This window comes from Nerophis lumbriciformis, linkage group LG36, assembly GCF_033978685.3.
Source record: "Nerophis lumbriciformis linkage group LG36, RoL_Nlum_v2.1, whole genome shotgun sequence".
In the NCBI taxonomy this organism is placed as follows: Eukaryota; Metazoa; Chordata; class Actinopteri; order Syngnathiformes; family Syngnathidae; genus Nerophis; species Nerophis lumbriciformis.
The window spans coordinates 7,555,090-7,572,500 of record NC_084583.2 but is presented as its reverse complement, the minus strand read 5'-3'; the positions used below and the strand labels follow the sequence as shown (position 1 = coordinate 7,572,500).

Sequence of the window (17,411 nt, the reverse complement as noted above, 5' to 3'; positions counted from 1 at the left end):
GCCTGTACCCACCCACTCTGTGCCCTATATAATCCATGGTATGTGAATGCTCCCATTAAAATCTCCTGATGATTGAGGGAACCCCCCCTCATGAAACAGGCCTGTAGAGATGAAATAGTCTTGTGATTTTTTTCCCACACATACATATATATATATATATATATATATGATATGTGTGTGTATGTTACTCATCAGTTACTCAGTACTTGAGTAGTTTTTTCACAACATACTTTTTACTTTTACTCAAGTAAATATTTGGGTGACTACTCATTACTTTTACTTGAGTAATAAATCTCTAAAGTAACAGTACTCTTACTTGAGTACAATTTCTGGCTACTCTACCCACCTCTGATCGCAATATGGCCTTAAAATTAAAAAAAGGCCATATCGCCCAGCCCTAGTTTCAATGATGCCATTTCTGTTTGTCATGTATAATTTTGTCTATTTTGTGTTTACCCTTGAATAAACAGGTCAGTTTCTTGTTACCAACCATTGTGTATTATTCAAACTCCCCTAATTCAGCTGGCAAGTTGTTATCAAGAGTACTAAAACCCTTTTCAACATGATTCTGACAACTATGTAGGCTAAATAACTTTAAACTTTAATACATGCTCGGATAGGCCAGTATCGGTCAGTATCGGTATCGGTCAGTATCGGTATCGGATCGGAAGTGCAAAAACAATATCGGTATCGGATCGGAAGTGCAAAAACCTGGATCGGGACATCCCTAAAGAGAACACTTAGATATTTAGGGAAAGTAAATACAAAATTACTTGTATCCTTAATTATGATTAGGGTTGCAAAATTCCGAGAATATTCAAAGTTGGAAACTTTCCATGGGAATTAACGAGGATGAATGGGAATAAACATTGAATGCAACATGCTAGATCTTGCAGCACGATTATTAGCTAAAACGACCTGATTTCATGCAAATTCAGTTGAATTTCAACCCTGTACTGTGCATTCTTCCATCACATGCCCAGATAATTCCCATCATGCTACACACTACAGCAGGGCTATTGAGGGCACACTAGTATTTGAGCCCAAGGACTTCATCCAGTCAGGTAAGTTTTGATGATATTGCTGGGGTAAATATATTTGATCTATGGTATTTAAGTTGAATAGAGGTGTAATTGATTGTTACTGTATGACTTCCACTCAATCCAGCTAGCTGTTCCTGTACTTGTTAAATGATTTTGGGGCCAATATCTCTAGCTAGCTAGGTTTATGTACCACTACAGTGTCATAATGAACCCAAAATATTTCTCCGTTAGCCGTGATGCTAATTTTCTGTACGTTAAATCCCATTCATTTATGCCAACAACGTTAGCGATCTGAATTGACCCTTTTTGTGATGTGTAAAGTTCAACTAGCAAATACTAAATGAAAAGGTGTAGTTTCCTCTGCCTTCTGTTCTGCTAGCCGTTCTGTTGTCATACAAGAATGTAGGTTATAGTTTGATTTAACATGCTGATTTAATGTTCATTTATTCATTTAGCCTATTTCTATTAATTTGTCCATCAGTCAAATATTTTTAAAGACTACTCCAATTGTTTAGCTGACTATTTATATCTGTGTGTGGCATTGCATTAGTGTTTTACAAGCTTCTCACCTTATTCTACAGCAGTGTTTTTCAACCTTTTTTGAGGCAAGGCACATTTTTTTCCATTAAAAAATCCGGAGGCACACCACCAGCAGAAAACGTTAAAAAATGAAACTCCACCAGGTCGTCGTGCCTCATTTTGAGTTTGTTGGTGTTTTCCTGTGTGAAGTGTTTTAGTTCTTGTCTTGCGCTCCTATTTTGGTGGCCCTTCCTGTTTTGTTGGTGTTTTCCTGTAGCAGTTTCACGTCTTCCTTTGAGCACTATTCCGCACACCTGCTTTGTGTTAGCAAGCAAGGTTATTTACGTTGTTGCTACCCTTCTTTGTGTGGACATTGTTGATTGTACTTTGTGGACGCCGTAAGTTTTTGCTGTCGTCCAGCATTCCGTTTCTGTTAACTTCGTAGCCAGTTCAGTTTTACTTTTGTTTTGCATAGCCATTGCCTTTTCCTTTTGTTCATTTTTGGTTTAAGCATTACATACCTTTTTTTTTTTACCTGCACGCTGCCTCCCGCTGTGGTCTGCATATTGGGATCACAACAAACCATCCTCGTCTCACCCGACACATTCCCCTTTAACAAAGCAATTAACTACCTGCTGCCACCTACTGACATTACATGGTTACTGTGGAGAATGCATATATGTTTAAGAGATATTTCTCTATTCATAGTCATGTTTAAATCAGCTAGTGTTTTTCCATTTTTACTCTATTTTTTCATTTTATGTCCGCAAGTAAACTGTGTGTGTTACCTTGAAGACTTGGAATGTAGGAGTTGGCGTAATCCCTTATATCTTATCTGTAGTAGAACAATGAGCCTGTATTCCTTTCTGGAGAGGGTGGGGGCTGTTTGCATATTCAAGAAGTTGTCTCTTCCTGTTTGAATGTTAGACCGGTGGTCCCCAACCTTTTTGTAACTGCGGACCGGTCAACGCTTGAAAATTGGGGGGGGGGTTAATAAAGAAATACAATCATGTGTGCTTACGGACTGTATCCCTGCAGACTGTATTGATATACATTGATATATAGTGTATATATTGTGTTTTTATGTTGATTTAATTATTTTTTTTAAAATATATATATATATATTTTTTTTTTTCTTGTGCGGCCCGGCACCAATCGCGGACCGGTGGCTGGGACCACTGTGTTAGACCATCCCGAGATGACGGTATGACTGTATTGATGTGGGCTGGTCTCCTGAAGCTTCAGTAAAACATGATAATATTCCTATTCTGTCTTGATGGTCCTTCTTACTCTGCATATATGTCATCTGAAAGAACTTGGGATTGACCAGTGACTTTAATTCGCTGAGAGGTAGACTGGTCAGACGCAACATTACCCTGCCGAGTTTTACACAGCACAGACACTAAGCAACGGCACATTATTTGCAGATTACATTGATTGAATTGCAAAAAATATTTTTTGGACCAATTAGGTGAAGTTGCATAATTTCCCACGGCACACCAGACAATATCTCCCGGCACATGCGGCACAGTGGTTGAAAAACACTGTTCTACAGAATAAGATGGACGGTGTCCAACTTTGAATAATCAAAAAATTGTTAAAATTTCCAAACTTCCCAAGGTAAATTTCCGGAAACTTTCCACCCCGTTGCAACCCTAATTATGATGATGATTTCTGGTTATGTTAGGCCAGCAGAGAAGGCCTTGCTGGCACACCACTGCATTTACCTGCCACCTGTTTCGGAAGTAGATGAATTCCATGTATGTCTTCTTGATGTCCCACTGTAGATTTTCAGGGCTACCCCTTTCCTCCAGGTGAACTGTGAAGATGAGCTCCTCGTTTTCCCACTCAGCCTGCAACAAGCACGTGGAAGGAACAAAAGTGCTTCAAAGAGAAAATACCATGGAAGGGCAAGTTTTCACAGAGCCTGGGCAGACAAATAACAGGCCCCCGCAGGACATTCCGCACTGTCAAGAGATATTTATAACTCACATGAGGGATGCTGACAGCCCAGCAGCCGACGCGCCACATTTCATAAGACAGCTTGAACTCCATCATATCCTCTTGGACGCTTGTCAGGTAGTTCTCCAGATCACTGTCCTCCTAATGGGGTTTGGCCGCAGAGCGACAATGAGTCTGCCATGTTGTACAAATGGCCGCCTTCAGCGTCGGTGACAAAGCGCGGCGGGGGCCTCACCCGGTCCGAGCTGTGCTGGCTGTGGACGGAGCCCTCCCTGCTGCTGGCCTCGTCCTCGTTGGACACGTCGCCCTGGGCCGCCATGAGCCTCATCACCAGCTCCTGCTCCAGCTTTTTCATTTTCTTCTTCTTGGCTTTCTTGGTCTTCACCTTGTCCACAAATTTGGACCATCCCGCTTTCAGCTTGTTACCTGATAGAGAACAAAATAATATAAACCCCCAAACCAGTGAAGTTGTCATGTTGTGTAAATGGTAAATAAAAACAGAATACCAATGACTGCAAAGACAAGATATTTAATGTTCACACTGAACAACTTAATTTTTTTTTGCAAATAATCATGTACTTAGAATTTAATGGCAGCTACATATTGCAAAACAATTGTCACAGGGGCATTTTTACCACTGTGTTACATGGCCTTTCCTTTTAACAACACTCAGTAAAGGTTTGGGAACTGAGGAGACACATTTTTGAAGTGGAATTCTTTCCCATTCTTGCTTGATGTACAGCTTAAGTTGTTCAACAGTGTCCCTTCTGCTATTTTAGCCTTCATATTGAACCACACATTTTCAATGGGAGACAGGTCTGGACTACAGGCAGGCCAGTCTAGTACCCGCACTCTTTTACTATGAAGCCACGCTGTTGTAACACGTGGCTTGGCATCGTCTTGCTGAAATAAGCAGGGGCGTCCATGATAACTTTGCTTTAATGGTGCCTTCACAGATGTGTAAGTTACCCATGCCTTGGGCACTAATACACCCCCATACCATCACAGATGCTGGCTTTTACACTTTGCGCCTATAACAATCTAGATGGTTCTTTTCCTCTTTGGTCCGGAGGACACGACGTCCACAGTTTCCAAAAACAATTTGCAATGTGGACATGTCAGACCACAGAACACTTTTCCACTTTGCATCAGTCCATCTTAAGATTTTGCAAATCATTGTATTCTGTTTTTATTTACCATTTACCCAACGTGACAACTTCACTGGTTTTGGGGTTTGTAGATGAAATGTGGATTTTAAGGTACCGTATTTTTCGGACTATATGTCGCAGTTTTTTTTCATAGTTTGGCCGGGCTCCAGTGCGACTTATATGTTTTTTTCCTTCTTTATTATGCATTTTCGGCAGGTGCGACTTATACTCCGGTGCGACTTATACTCCGAAAAATACGGTAGTCAAATTATGTCAACAGTAAAATATCAATTAAGTCTAAAAAAAAAAAACAGAACGTAAACATCAGAAAATCTGGTGAGGCTTCAGATATGTGAGCATCAAACTGATTTAACTCCACTTGTGTTTTGCTTTCACTTTAGCTGGTTTACGTGTGACATCACCACAGTGTAGAGCACCAGTGATGGAGAGGGGGAAAAGTGGAACGATAGCCATAAAACGGGAAATGGAACTTACAAACTGTCTGGTTGCTCAGTACAATATCTACAAGAAAATTTCAAGCACTAAAAATGTATCTTTTTATGAAATCATTCATATCTAAACACACACAGTTGTCTTTGAACAGGGTTGACCAAGGTGGCTTGTGACACATTTAGAAAAATATAACTGCAAAGAGAAAAAAACAAGAAGAATGAGGTAAAAGGGGCACAAATTAATCATTAAAGTGTTGATGCTAATAATGCTAACAGTTTGTTTCTTTAAATATACAGTATTCCAGCAATCACGAGACATTGATGCAACGTTAATTATACATACATGTCCTTTAAAACTGACTTTGAAACAACGTTGCAAAATAGTTGTATTTGTAAACTGAGACTATGTTGATGTCTAACGTTGGATCCACGTTGTTGGTTGGGAAATGACCAAATTTCAATGGTCAAATCAACATCACAACCCAACGTTGATTAAACGTCTTCAAAAAGCATGTTTCAGTGTTGTATTTGTGTTGTAGAATATTGGTTGGGAAATGGCCAAAATTCAATGGTCAAATGAACGTCAGAACAGAACATTGATTAAACGTCTTCAAAAAGCATGTTTCAGTGTTGTATTTGTGTTGTAGAATATTGGTTGGGAAATGACCAAAATTCAATGGTCAAATCAACATCACAACCTGACATTGATTAAACGTCGTCAAAAAGCATGTTGTTTCAACGTTGTCTTTGTGTTGTAATATTATGGTTGGAAATTGACCAAAATTCAATGGTCAAATAAATCAACGTCACAACCTGACATTGAATAAACGTCATCAAAAAGCATGTTGTTTCAACGTTGTATTTGTGTTGTGGAATATTGGTTAAAAAATGACCAAAATTCAATGGTCTAATAAATCAACGTCACAACCTGACATTGATTAAACATCGTCAAAAAGCATGTTGTTTCAACGTTGTATTTGTGTGGTAGAAAATTGGTTGGGAAATGACCAAAATTTAACGGTCAAATCAACGTCACAACCCGACATTGATTAAACGTCGTCAAAAAGCATGTTGTTTCAATGTTGTATTTGTGTTGTGGAATATTGGTTGGGAAATTACCAAAATTTAATGGTCTAATAAATCAACGTCACAACCTGACATTGATTAAACATCGTCAAAAAGCATGTTGTTTCAACGTTGTATTTGTGTGGTAGAAAATTGGTTGGGAAATGACCAAAATTTAACGGTCAAATCAACGTCACAACCCGACATTGATTAAACTTCGTCAAAAAGCATGTTGTTTCAATGTTGTATTTGTGTTGTGGAATATTGGTTGGGAAATTACCAAAATTCAATGGTCAAATCAACGTCAGAACCCAACATTGATTAAACGTCTTCAAAAAGCATGTTTCAACGTTGTATTTGTGTTGTAGAATATTGGTTGGAAAATGACCAAAATTCAATGGTCAAATAAATCAACGTCACAACCTGACATTGAATAAACGTCGTCAAAAAGCATGTTGTTTCAACGTTGTATTTGTGTTGTGGAATATTGGTTGGAAAATGACCAAAATTCAATGGTCTAATAAATCAACGTCACAACCTGACATTGATTAAACATCGTCAAAAAGCATGTTGTTTCAACGTTGTATTTGTGTGGTAGAAAATTGGTTGGGAAATGACCAAAATTTAACGGTCAAATCAACGTCACAACCCGACATTGATTAAACGTCGTCAAAAAGCATGTTGTTTCAATGTTGTATTTGTGTTGTGGAATATTGGTTGGGAAATTACCAAAATTCAATGGTCAAATCAACGTCAGAACCTGACATTGATTAAACGTCTTCAAAAAGCATGTTTCAGTGTTGTATTTGTGTTGTAGAATATTGGTTGGAAAATGACCAAAATTCACTGGTCAAATCAACATCACAACCTGACATTGATTAAACGTCGTCAAAAAGCATGTTTCAACACTGTCTTTGTGTTGTTTTATTATGGTTGAAAATTGACCAAAATTCAATGGTCAAATAAATCAACGTCACAACCTGACATTGAATAAACTTCGTCAAAAAGCATGTTGTTTCAACGTTGTATTTGTATGGTAGAATATTGGTTGGGAAATGACCAAAATTCAATGGTCTAATAAATCAACGTCACAACCTGACATTGAATAAACGTCGTCAAAAAGCATTTTGTTTCAACGTTGTATTTATGTTGTAGAATATTGGTTGGGAAATGACCAAAATTCAATGGTCAAATCAACATCAGAAACTGACATTGATTAAACGTTGTCAAAAAGCATGTTGTTTCAACGTTGTATTTGTGTTGTAGAATATTGGTTGGAAAATGACCAAATGTGAATGGTCAAATCACCGTCACAATCTGACATTGACTAAACGTCGTCAAAAAGCATGTTGTTTCAACGTTGTCTTTGTGTTGTAATATTATGATCGAAAATTGACCAAAATTCAATGGTCAAATAAATCACCGTCACAACCTGACATTAATTAAACGTCTTCAAAAAGTATGTTTTTTTAACATTGTATTTGTGTAGTAGAATATTGGTTGGGAAATGACCAAAATTCAATGGTCAAATCACCATCAGAAACTGACATTGATTAAACGTTGTCAAAAAGCATGTTGTTTCAACGTAGTCTTTGTGTTGTAATATTATGGTTGAAAATTGACCAAAATTCAATGGTCAAATAAATCAACGTCACAACCTGACATTGAATAAACGTCGTCAAAAAGCATTTTGTTTCAACGTTGTATTTATGTTGTAGAATATTGGTTGGGAAATGACCAAAATTCAATGGTCAAATCAACATAAGAAACTGACATTGATTAAATGTTGTCAAAAAGCATGTTGTTTCAACGTTGTATTTGTGTTGTAGAATATTGGTTGGAAAATGACCAAAATTCAATGGTCAAATCAACATCAGAAATCAACATCAGAAACCATCAATGATTATACATCTTCAAAAAGTATGTTGTTTTAACATTGTATTTGTGTTGTAGAATATTGGTTGGGAAATGACCAAAATTCAATGGTCAAATCAACATCAGAAACTGACATTGATTAAACGTTGTCAAAAAGCATGTTGTTTCAACGTTGTATTTGTGTTGTAGAATATTGGTTGGAAAATGACCAAATGTGAATGGTCAAATCACCGTCACAATCTGACATTGGTTAAATGTCGTCAAAAAGAATGTTGTTTCAACATAGTCTTAGTGTTGTAATATTATGGTTGAAAATTGACCAAAATTCTATGGTCAAATAAATCACCGTCACAACCTGACATTGATTAAACGTCATCAAAAAGTATGTTGTTTTAACATTGTATTTGTGTAGTAGAATATTGGTTGGGAAATGAACAAAATTCAATGGTCTAATAAATCAACGTCACAACCTGACATTGAATAAACGGCGTCAAAAAGCATTTTGTTTCAACGTTGTATTTATGTTGTAGAATATTGGTTGGGAAATGACCAAAATTCAATGGTCAAATCAACATCAGAACCCAACATTGATTAAAGATCTTCAAAAACTATGTTGTTTTAACATTGTATTTGTGTTGTAGAATATTGGTTGGAAAATGACCAAATGTGAATGGTCAAATCACCGTAACAATCTGACATTGATTAAACGTCGTCAAAAAGAATGTTGTTTCAACGTTGTCTTTGTGTTGTAATATTATGGTTGAAAATTGACCAAAATTCAATGGTCAAATAAATCAACGTCACAACCTGACATTGAATAAACGTCGTCAAAAAGCATGTTGTTTCAACCTTGTCTTTGTGTTGTAGAATATTGGTTGGGAAATGACCTAAATTCAATGGTCAAATCACCGTCACAACCTGACATTGATTAAAGATCGTCAAAAAGCATGTTGTTTCAACGTTGTATTTGTGTGGTAGAAAATTGGTTGGGAAATGACCAAAATTTAACGGTCAAATCAACGTCACAACCCGACATTGATTAAACGTCGTCAAAAAACACGTTGTTTCAACGTTATGTTGAGTGGCTCAACGTCAGGACCTAATTCAACAAGTACTTAAGGTTGTTTCAATGTCTTGTGCTTGCTGGGTTAGTGCTGTCAAATGATTACAAATAATTAATCCGATTAATGACAGGCCTTTCTGTGGCTTAATTTCAAATAACCACAATTAAATATTAATGTATAATCTATAGTAACAGTGCTCTTTATTTTCTTCTTAGCATATTGGATTGGTTTCAGCTTTTGAAAGTGGGAAAAAAAAAAAGAAAAATATCAAAATGACCTCCCGTATTCTTTAACTTTACAGTTTGCGACTTTGGACAGCCCTGTCCTAAAAGCAATGTATAATATTGCACAGGGTCATGACAAGTAAAGTTTGCTGCTTGTTAAACATTGCAAAGACAGGAAATAATGAACATTTGCAGTGTGCAGAATGTCTCCATGCTGTGAGCAAGCACACCTGACACCTGCAGTTTCACGTTTGCAGAGGATATCTATAAATCCTACCTTGACCTTTGATAGAAAAACATCAATAAAGCTGCAGACTGTGTGGAGGCATGGCAACGAGTGGTGGTTTCGAAAAAAGGAGGGGAAAAAAGAAAAGCTGAGGAGAGCTACTTGCAGAACCACATGAAAACAGGGTGAGTGTGATAAATAATGCTCATGATCTGCACATTCTATTAGGCTGTTTGTTTGTCTGCGTTATGTAAAGTCTCGGTGGTGGTAGTTAAGTATGCGGGAGGCTCATTACGGAGGTATAATAAATGTTTGGGTACAGCCTGTCGTCAATTCACTGAATAAAGGCCAAAACAAACAATAGACAGCGGGGACTTCAACTGTGGTAACAACATGGACGCCTGACAGCTAACTAGGATTGCTGTCCATAGGGCTGTCAATCTTTGGGCACCATGCCATGCCATTAAATTCTTGGGGGTAACGATTCGAATCAGAATCAATTCTCGATTCAAACAGATTTTCTTTTTTTTATATGACATTGGGTGCCGGTACTATGATTAACTACATGTCTCCATAAAATAGACTGTGATAATGTTTTATGTTACCTTAAATAAAACTGGTTTTATTGACCATCATTCTAGTCAATCATTTAATAAAGCCAAACACAAAGAAAGCAACAAGAAAAGTATCCAACATCAACGAGTCGCTGGACTGGACAGATTTTTTTTAAATTTAATTTAATTTTTTTTTTTTTTAATTATAATTGTTAGATTTTTGTAAATCAATTAAGAATTGTTACAAATAAGAATTGCAATTCATTATTAAAAAAAAAAAATTTTTACACCCCTAATTAAAAATAAATGTTTTTAATGTGTACAATATCTTAAGGTTGGAATAAAATCAGCTTCACCATACATTCATCCATTTATCAATTAGTTTCCCGTACATTCATCCATTTATCAATTAGTGTTTCCCGTACATTCATCCATTTATCAATTAGTGTTTCCCGTACATTCATCCATTTATCAATTAGTGTTTCCCGCACATTCATTCATTTATCAATTAGTGTTTCCCGTACATTCATCCATTTATCAATTAGTGTTTCCCGTACATTCATCCATTTATCAATTAGTGTTTCCCGTACATTCATCCATTTGTCAATTAGTGTTTCCCGTACATTCATCCATTTATCAATTAGTGTTTCCCGTACATTCATCCATTTGTCAATTAGTGTTTCCCGGCAATTCATCCATTTAGCAATTAGTGTTTCCCGTACATTCATCCATTTATCAATTAGTGTTTCCCGTACATTCATCCATTTATCAATTAGTGTTTCCCGCACATTCATTCATTTATCAATTAGTGTTTCCCGTACATTCATCCATTTATCAATTAGTGTTTCCCGTACATTCATCCATTTATCAATTAGTGTTTCCCGTACATTCATCCATTTGTCAATTAGTGTTTCCCGTACATTCATCCATTTATCAATTAGTGTTTCCCGTACATTCATCCATTTGTCAATTAGTGTTTCCCGGCAATTCATCCATTTAGCAATTAGTGTTTCCCGTACATTCATTCATTTATCAATTAGTGTTTCCCGTACATTCATTCATTTGTCAATTAGTGTTTCCCGTACATTCATCCATTTGTCAATTAGTGTTTCCCGTACATTCATCCATTTGTCAATTAGTGTTTCCCGTACATTCATCCATTTATCAATTAGTGTTTCCCGTACATTCATCCATTTATCAATTAGTGTGTCCTGTACATTCATCCATTTATCAATTAGTGTTTCCCGTACATTCATTCATTTATCAATTAGTGTTTCCCGTACATTCATCCATTTATCAATTAGTGTTTCCCGTACATTCATTCATTTATCAATTAGTGTTTCCCATACATTCATTCATTTATCAATTAGTGTTACCCGTACATTCATCCATTTGTCAATTAGTGTTTCGAGTACATTCATTAAATTATCAATTAGTGTTTCCCGTACATTCATCCATTTATCAATTAGTGTTTCCCGTACATTCATCCATTTATCATTTACCGTATTTCCCGGACTATAAAGCGCACTTAAAATCCTTTCCCCCCCCCTCAAAACTCGACAGTGCGCCTTATAACCTGGTGCGCCTGATGGAAGGAGTAAGTTTGGTTGAGATTACCCTCCTCGAAGCTATTTTATTTGGTACATGGTGAAATGATAAGTGTGACCAGTAGATGGCAGTCACACATAAGAGATAGCGTAGACTGCACTATGATGGCAATATGATTCAAGTAAACACCACCAACATTTTATATGTTCCATTGAAAATATAGAACATTACACACGGCACTCAAAAATGTATGAAAATGTTTTAGTAGGACTTTGGTAAGCTACGAAGCCACACCGCTTGATGGATTGTATTGTATGAGGGGCCGTAAGGGACATTATTCAGAATGACCTCTTACATACACTACTGAAATGCTCTCACAAACAATTGAAATCTTTTTCTTTTATACACACTACTGAAACACTCTTATAAACACTACTGAAATGCTCTCACATAAACAACTGAAATGTTTTTCTCTCACACACCCTACTGAAACACTCTTATAAACACTAATGAAATGCTCTTACATACACGACTGAAACACTCTTATAAACACTACTGAAACGCTCTTACATACACTACTGAAATGCTCTTATAAACACTACTGAAACGCTCTTATAAACACTACTGAAATGCTCTTATAAACACTACTGAAACACTCTTATAAACACTACTGAAACGCTCTTATAAACACTACTGAAATGCTCTTACATACACTACTGAAACACTATTATAAACTCTACTGAAACACTCTTATAAACACTACTGAAACACTCTTATAAACACACTAAGACATTTTAAGGAAGCGCGGAAAAGTTTCCGAAGCTGCTGGACGACGACGCTCCTCCCCGGGCACAGGGGAGGAGCGTCGGGGAGGAGCGACTGAAACACTCTTGTAAACACTACTGAAACACTCTTATAAACACTACTGAAACGCTCTTATAAACACTACTGAAATGCTCTTATAAACACTACTGAAACGCTCTTATAAACACTACTGAAATGCTCTTGCATACACTACTGAAACGTTCTTATAAACACTACTGAAATGCTCTTGCATACACTACTGAAATGCTCATACAGGTAAAAGCCAGTAAATTAGAATATTTTGAAAAACTTGATTTATTTCAGTAATTGCATTCAAAAGGTGTAACTTGCACATTATATTTATTCATTGCACACAGACTGATGCATTCAAATGTTTATTTCATTTAATTTTGATGATTTGAAGTGGCAACAAATGAAAATCCAAAATTCCGTGTGTCACAAAATTAGAATATTACTTAAGGCTAATACAAAAAAGGGATTTTTAGAAATGTTGGCCAACTGAAAAGTATGAAAATGAAAAATATGAGCATGTACAATACTCAATACTTGGTTGGAGCTCCTTTTGCCTCAATTACTGCGTTAATGCGGCGTGGCATGGAGTCGATGAGTTTCTGGCACTGCTCAGGTGTTATGAGAGCCCAGGTTGCTCTGATAGTGGCCTTCAACTCTTCTGCGTTTTTGGGTCTGGCATTCTGCATCTTCCTTTTCACAATACCCCACAGATTTTCTATGGGGCTAAGGTCAGGGGAGTTGGCGGGCCAATTTAGAACAGAAATATCATGGTCCGTAAACCAGGCACGGGTAGATTTTGCGCTGTGTGCAGGCGCCAAGTCCTGTTGGAACTTGAAATCTCCATCTCCATAGAGCAGGTCAGCAGCAGGAAGCATGAAGTGCTCTAAAACTTGCTGGTAGACGGCTGCGTTGACCCTGGATCTCAGGAAACAGAGTGGACCGACACCAGCAGATGACATGGCACCCCAAACCATCACTGATGGTGAAAACTTTACACTAGACTTCAGGCAACGTGGATCCTGTGCCTCTCCTGTCTTCCTCCAGACTCTGGGACCTCGATTTCCAAAGGAAATGCAAAATTTGCATGGTTGGGTGATGGTTTGGGGTGCCATGTCATCTGCTGGTGTCGGTCCACTCTGTTTCCTGAGATCCAGGGTCAACGCAGCCGTCTACCAGCAAGTTTTAGAGCACTTCATGCTTCCTGCTGCTGACCTGCTCTATGGAGATGGAGATTTCAAGTTCCAACAGGACTTGGCGCCTGCACACAGCGCAAAATCTACCCGTGCCTGGTTTACGGACCATGGTATTTCTGTTCTAAATTCGCCCGCCAACTCCCCTGACCTTAGCCCCATAGAAAATCTGTGGGGTATTGTGAAAAGGAAGATGCAGAATGCCAGACCCAAAAACGCAGAAGAGTTGAAGGCCACTATCAGAGCAACCTGGGCTCTCATAACACCTGAGCAGTGCCAGAAACTCATCGACTCCATGCCACGCCGCATTAACGCAGTAATTGAGGCAAAAGGAGCTCCAACCAAGTATTGAGTATTGTACATGCTCATATTTTTCATTTTCATACTTTTCAGTTGGCCAACATTTCTAAAAATCCCTTTTTTGTATTAGCCTTAAGTAATATTCTAATTTTGTGACACACGGAATTTTGGATTTTCATTTGTTGCCACTTCAAATCATCAAAATTAAATGAAATAAACATTTGAATGCATCAGTCTGTGTGCAATGAATAAATATAATGTACAAGTTACACCTTTTGAATGCAATTACTGAAATAAATCAAGTTTTTCAAAATATTCTAATTTACTGGCTTTTACCTGTATACATTACTGAAATGCTCTTGCATACACTACTGAAACACTCTTATAAACACTACTGAAACATCCTTACATACACTACTGAAACATCCTTACATACACTACTGAAACATTCTTAAATACACTACTGAAACACGCTTATAAACACTACTGAAACACTCTTATAAACACTACTGAAACACTCTTATAAACACTACTGAAACACTCTTATAAACACACTAAGACATTTTAAGGAAGCGCGGAAAAGTTTCCGAAGCCGCTGGACGACGACGCTCCTCCCCGGGCGGAGGGGAGGAGCGACTGAAACACTCTTATAAACACTACTGAAACACTCTTATAAACACTACTGAAACACTCTTACATACACTACTGAAACGCTCTTATAAACACTACTGAAATGCTCTTGCATACACTACTAAAACACTCTTATAAACACTACTTAAACATTCTAACATACACTACTGAAACACTCTTATAAACACTACTGAAACATTCTAACATACACTACTGAAACACTCTTATAAAAACTACTGAAATGTTTTTGTCTCACACACACACACACACACACACACGCACACACACACACACACGCGCACACACACGCACAATTATTTTTCACTAGTATGTATAAACGGATTTCACCTGTGTGTGTGTGTGCATTTTACACGTGCGTGTGAGAGACAACAATTTCAGTAGTATGTGTGCAAAGATTTCAGTTATGTGTATGAGCGCATCTTACCACTGTGTATACGAGCATTTTACCACTTTGTGTAAGAGCATCTTACTAGTGTGTATGAGCGATGTTGCATTCTTGTTATGGGACATTCATCCTCTGCTGTTGTCATTTCTAATATAAAGTAGTGTAAAGTTCTTACTTATATCTGTCAGTAAACTCGCCATGAAAGCACTAAAACATACCGGTGTAGTGAGTTTACATTATTCATCAAAGGAACTTTAGTTATTAGAGAGTTCCGGTCGGACGGTTTTTCACGGGACACATTTCGGGCGTTGTTGTTTCCGGATGAGGAGTTGCTGGTCAGTTATTGATTGAAGTAAAGTCTGAATGTCATTAAAACAGTTAGCTCCATCTTTTGACACTTCTTCCACTCCCGTCCTTGCACGCTACACCGCTACAACAAAGATGACGGGGAGAAGACGCCGTCGAAGGTGAGCCACGTAAATAAGACGGCCCACAAAATGCCGCATCCTGAAGCGACTGTCAGAAAGCAGCTTGAAGATGTGTAAAACATCATCTATGCAACATTTTGAGCAAAGAACCACCATTACATGTTATGTAGACCACAAGGAAGTATTTTATATTTAGAAAAAAATATACAATATGACTCCTTTAATGCGCCTTATAATCCGGTGCGCCTTATATATGAAAACATCGAAAATAGACCATTCATCGGCGGTGCGCCCTATGGTCCGGAAAATACAGTAATTATCATCAATAGACCGATATAGAATTATATCGTGATACAATGTTCAACTTTGTCACCCTGCCCTAGTTGAAGGTAAGATTTCAAAAAAAGGGCGGGCACATTTCTGATGATGCGAACCAAAAAACTCAGTTTCACCCGTGCAAACACGCAGTTTTGTGTCAAGGCCAACGGTGCAAATTTGCCGATGACGTCATTTATCGGCCCACAACAGATACATTCCAGCCAAGGAGGAAACACTGGGAATAATCAGGTCCCACCTTGTCAGGACTTGCCCGTTATTTTCCTCTATAATGCGCAGGTACAATTTTTTGTAGCCACCAGCATCTAAAGGCCTACTGAAACCCACTACTACCGACCACGCAGTCTGATAGTTTATATATCAATGATGAAATCTTAACATTGCAACACATGTTGCAAAGTGCAATTTTAAATTTTGCGCGACATATCCTGCTGAAAACGTCTCGGTATGATGACGTCAGAGCGTGACGTCGCGGATTGTGGAGGACATTTTGAGACAGCATGATGGCCAGCTATTAAGTCGTCTGTTTCATCGCAAAATTCCACAGTATTCTGGACATCTGTGTTGGTGAATCTTTTGCAATTTGTTCAATGAACAATGGAGACAGCAAAGAAGAAAGCTGTAGGTGGGAAGCGGTGTACTGCGGCTGACTTCAGCAACACAAACACGGCCGGTGTTTCATTGTTTACATTCCCGGAAGATGACAGTCAATCTTTACCATTGGCCTGTGGAGAACTGGGACAACAGAGACTCTTACCAGGAGGACTTTGAGTTGGATACGCAGACGCGGTACCGTGAGTACGCTTCCAAACATTTGATCGCTTGCCCGTACGTGCGTGCCGCTATGTGCATGTCACGTAAATAATTCAATGTATATACCCTGATGATTATCTTGTGTGTTGACTGTATTATGATGATAGTATATATGATAGTATATATCTGTATCATGAATCAATTTAAGTGGACCCCGACTTAAACAAGTTGAAAAACTTATTCGGGTGTTATCATTTAGTGGTCAATTGTACGGAATATGTACTTCTCTGTGCAACCTACTAATAAAAGTCTCAAAAAGTCTCACGTACGTAACTTTGGGGACTTTGGGGAAATATATGTGCTGTATAAACTTTGGGGAGGTGAACGGTACTTTGGGCTGTGGGATTGAGTGTGTTGTGCAGGTGTTTGAGTTGTATTGGCGGGTTATATAGACAGGAGGGGGGAGGTGTTTGTTATGCGGGATTAATTTGTGGCATATTAAATATAAGCCTGGTTGTGTTGTGGCTAATAGAGTATATATATGTCTAGTGTTTATTTACTGTTTTAGTCATTCCCAGCTGAATATCAGGTCCCACCCGCCTCTCACAGCATCTTCCCTATCTGAATCGCTCCCACTGCCCTCTAGTCCTTCACTCTCACTTTCCTCATCCACAAATCTTTCATCCTCGCTCAAATTAATGGGGAAATCGTCGCTTTCTCGGTCCGAATCGCTCTCGCTGCTGGTGGCCATGATTGTAAACAATGTGCAGATGTGAGGAGCTCCACAACCTGTGACGTCACGCTACTCGTCTGCTACTTCCGGTACAGGCAAGGCTTTTTTATCAGCGACC

At 38.1% G+C, this 17,411-nt stretch overlaps 1 protein-coding gene across 3 annotated transcripts in view; it reads right to left on the bottom strand.

The window, feature by feature from the left end:
- LOC133577032 (uncharacterized) overlaps positions 1 to 17,411 on the bottom strand; it is a 120,012-nt gene that overhangs the window by 63,796 nt on the left and 38,805 nt on the right. For 2 of the 3 annotated variants that reach the window (XM_061930522.2, XM_061930524.2), the window contains exons 7-10: positions 5,168 to 5,194; positions 3,760 to 3,950; positions 3,555 to 3,665; positions 3,290 to 3,415 (exon numbers count right to left, since the gene is read on the bottom strand). In XM_061930522.2, the coding sequence (XP_061786506.1) occupies positions 3,290 to 3,415; positions 3,555 to 3,665; positions 3,760 to 3,950; positions 5,168 to 5,194 (455 nt within the window). The remainder of the gene's footprint in view (positions 1 to 3,289; positions 3,416 to 3,554; positions 3,666 to 3,759; positions 3,951 to 5,167; positions 5,195 to 17,411) is intronic. The other variant, XM_061930523.2, reaches the window with a different exon arrangement.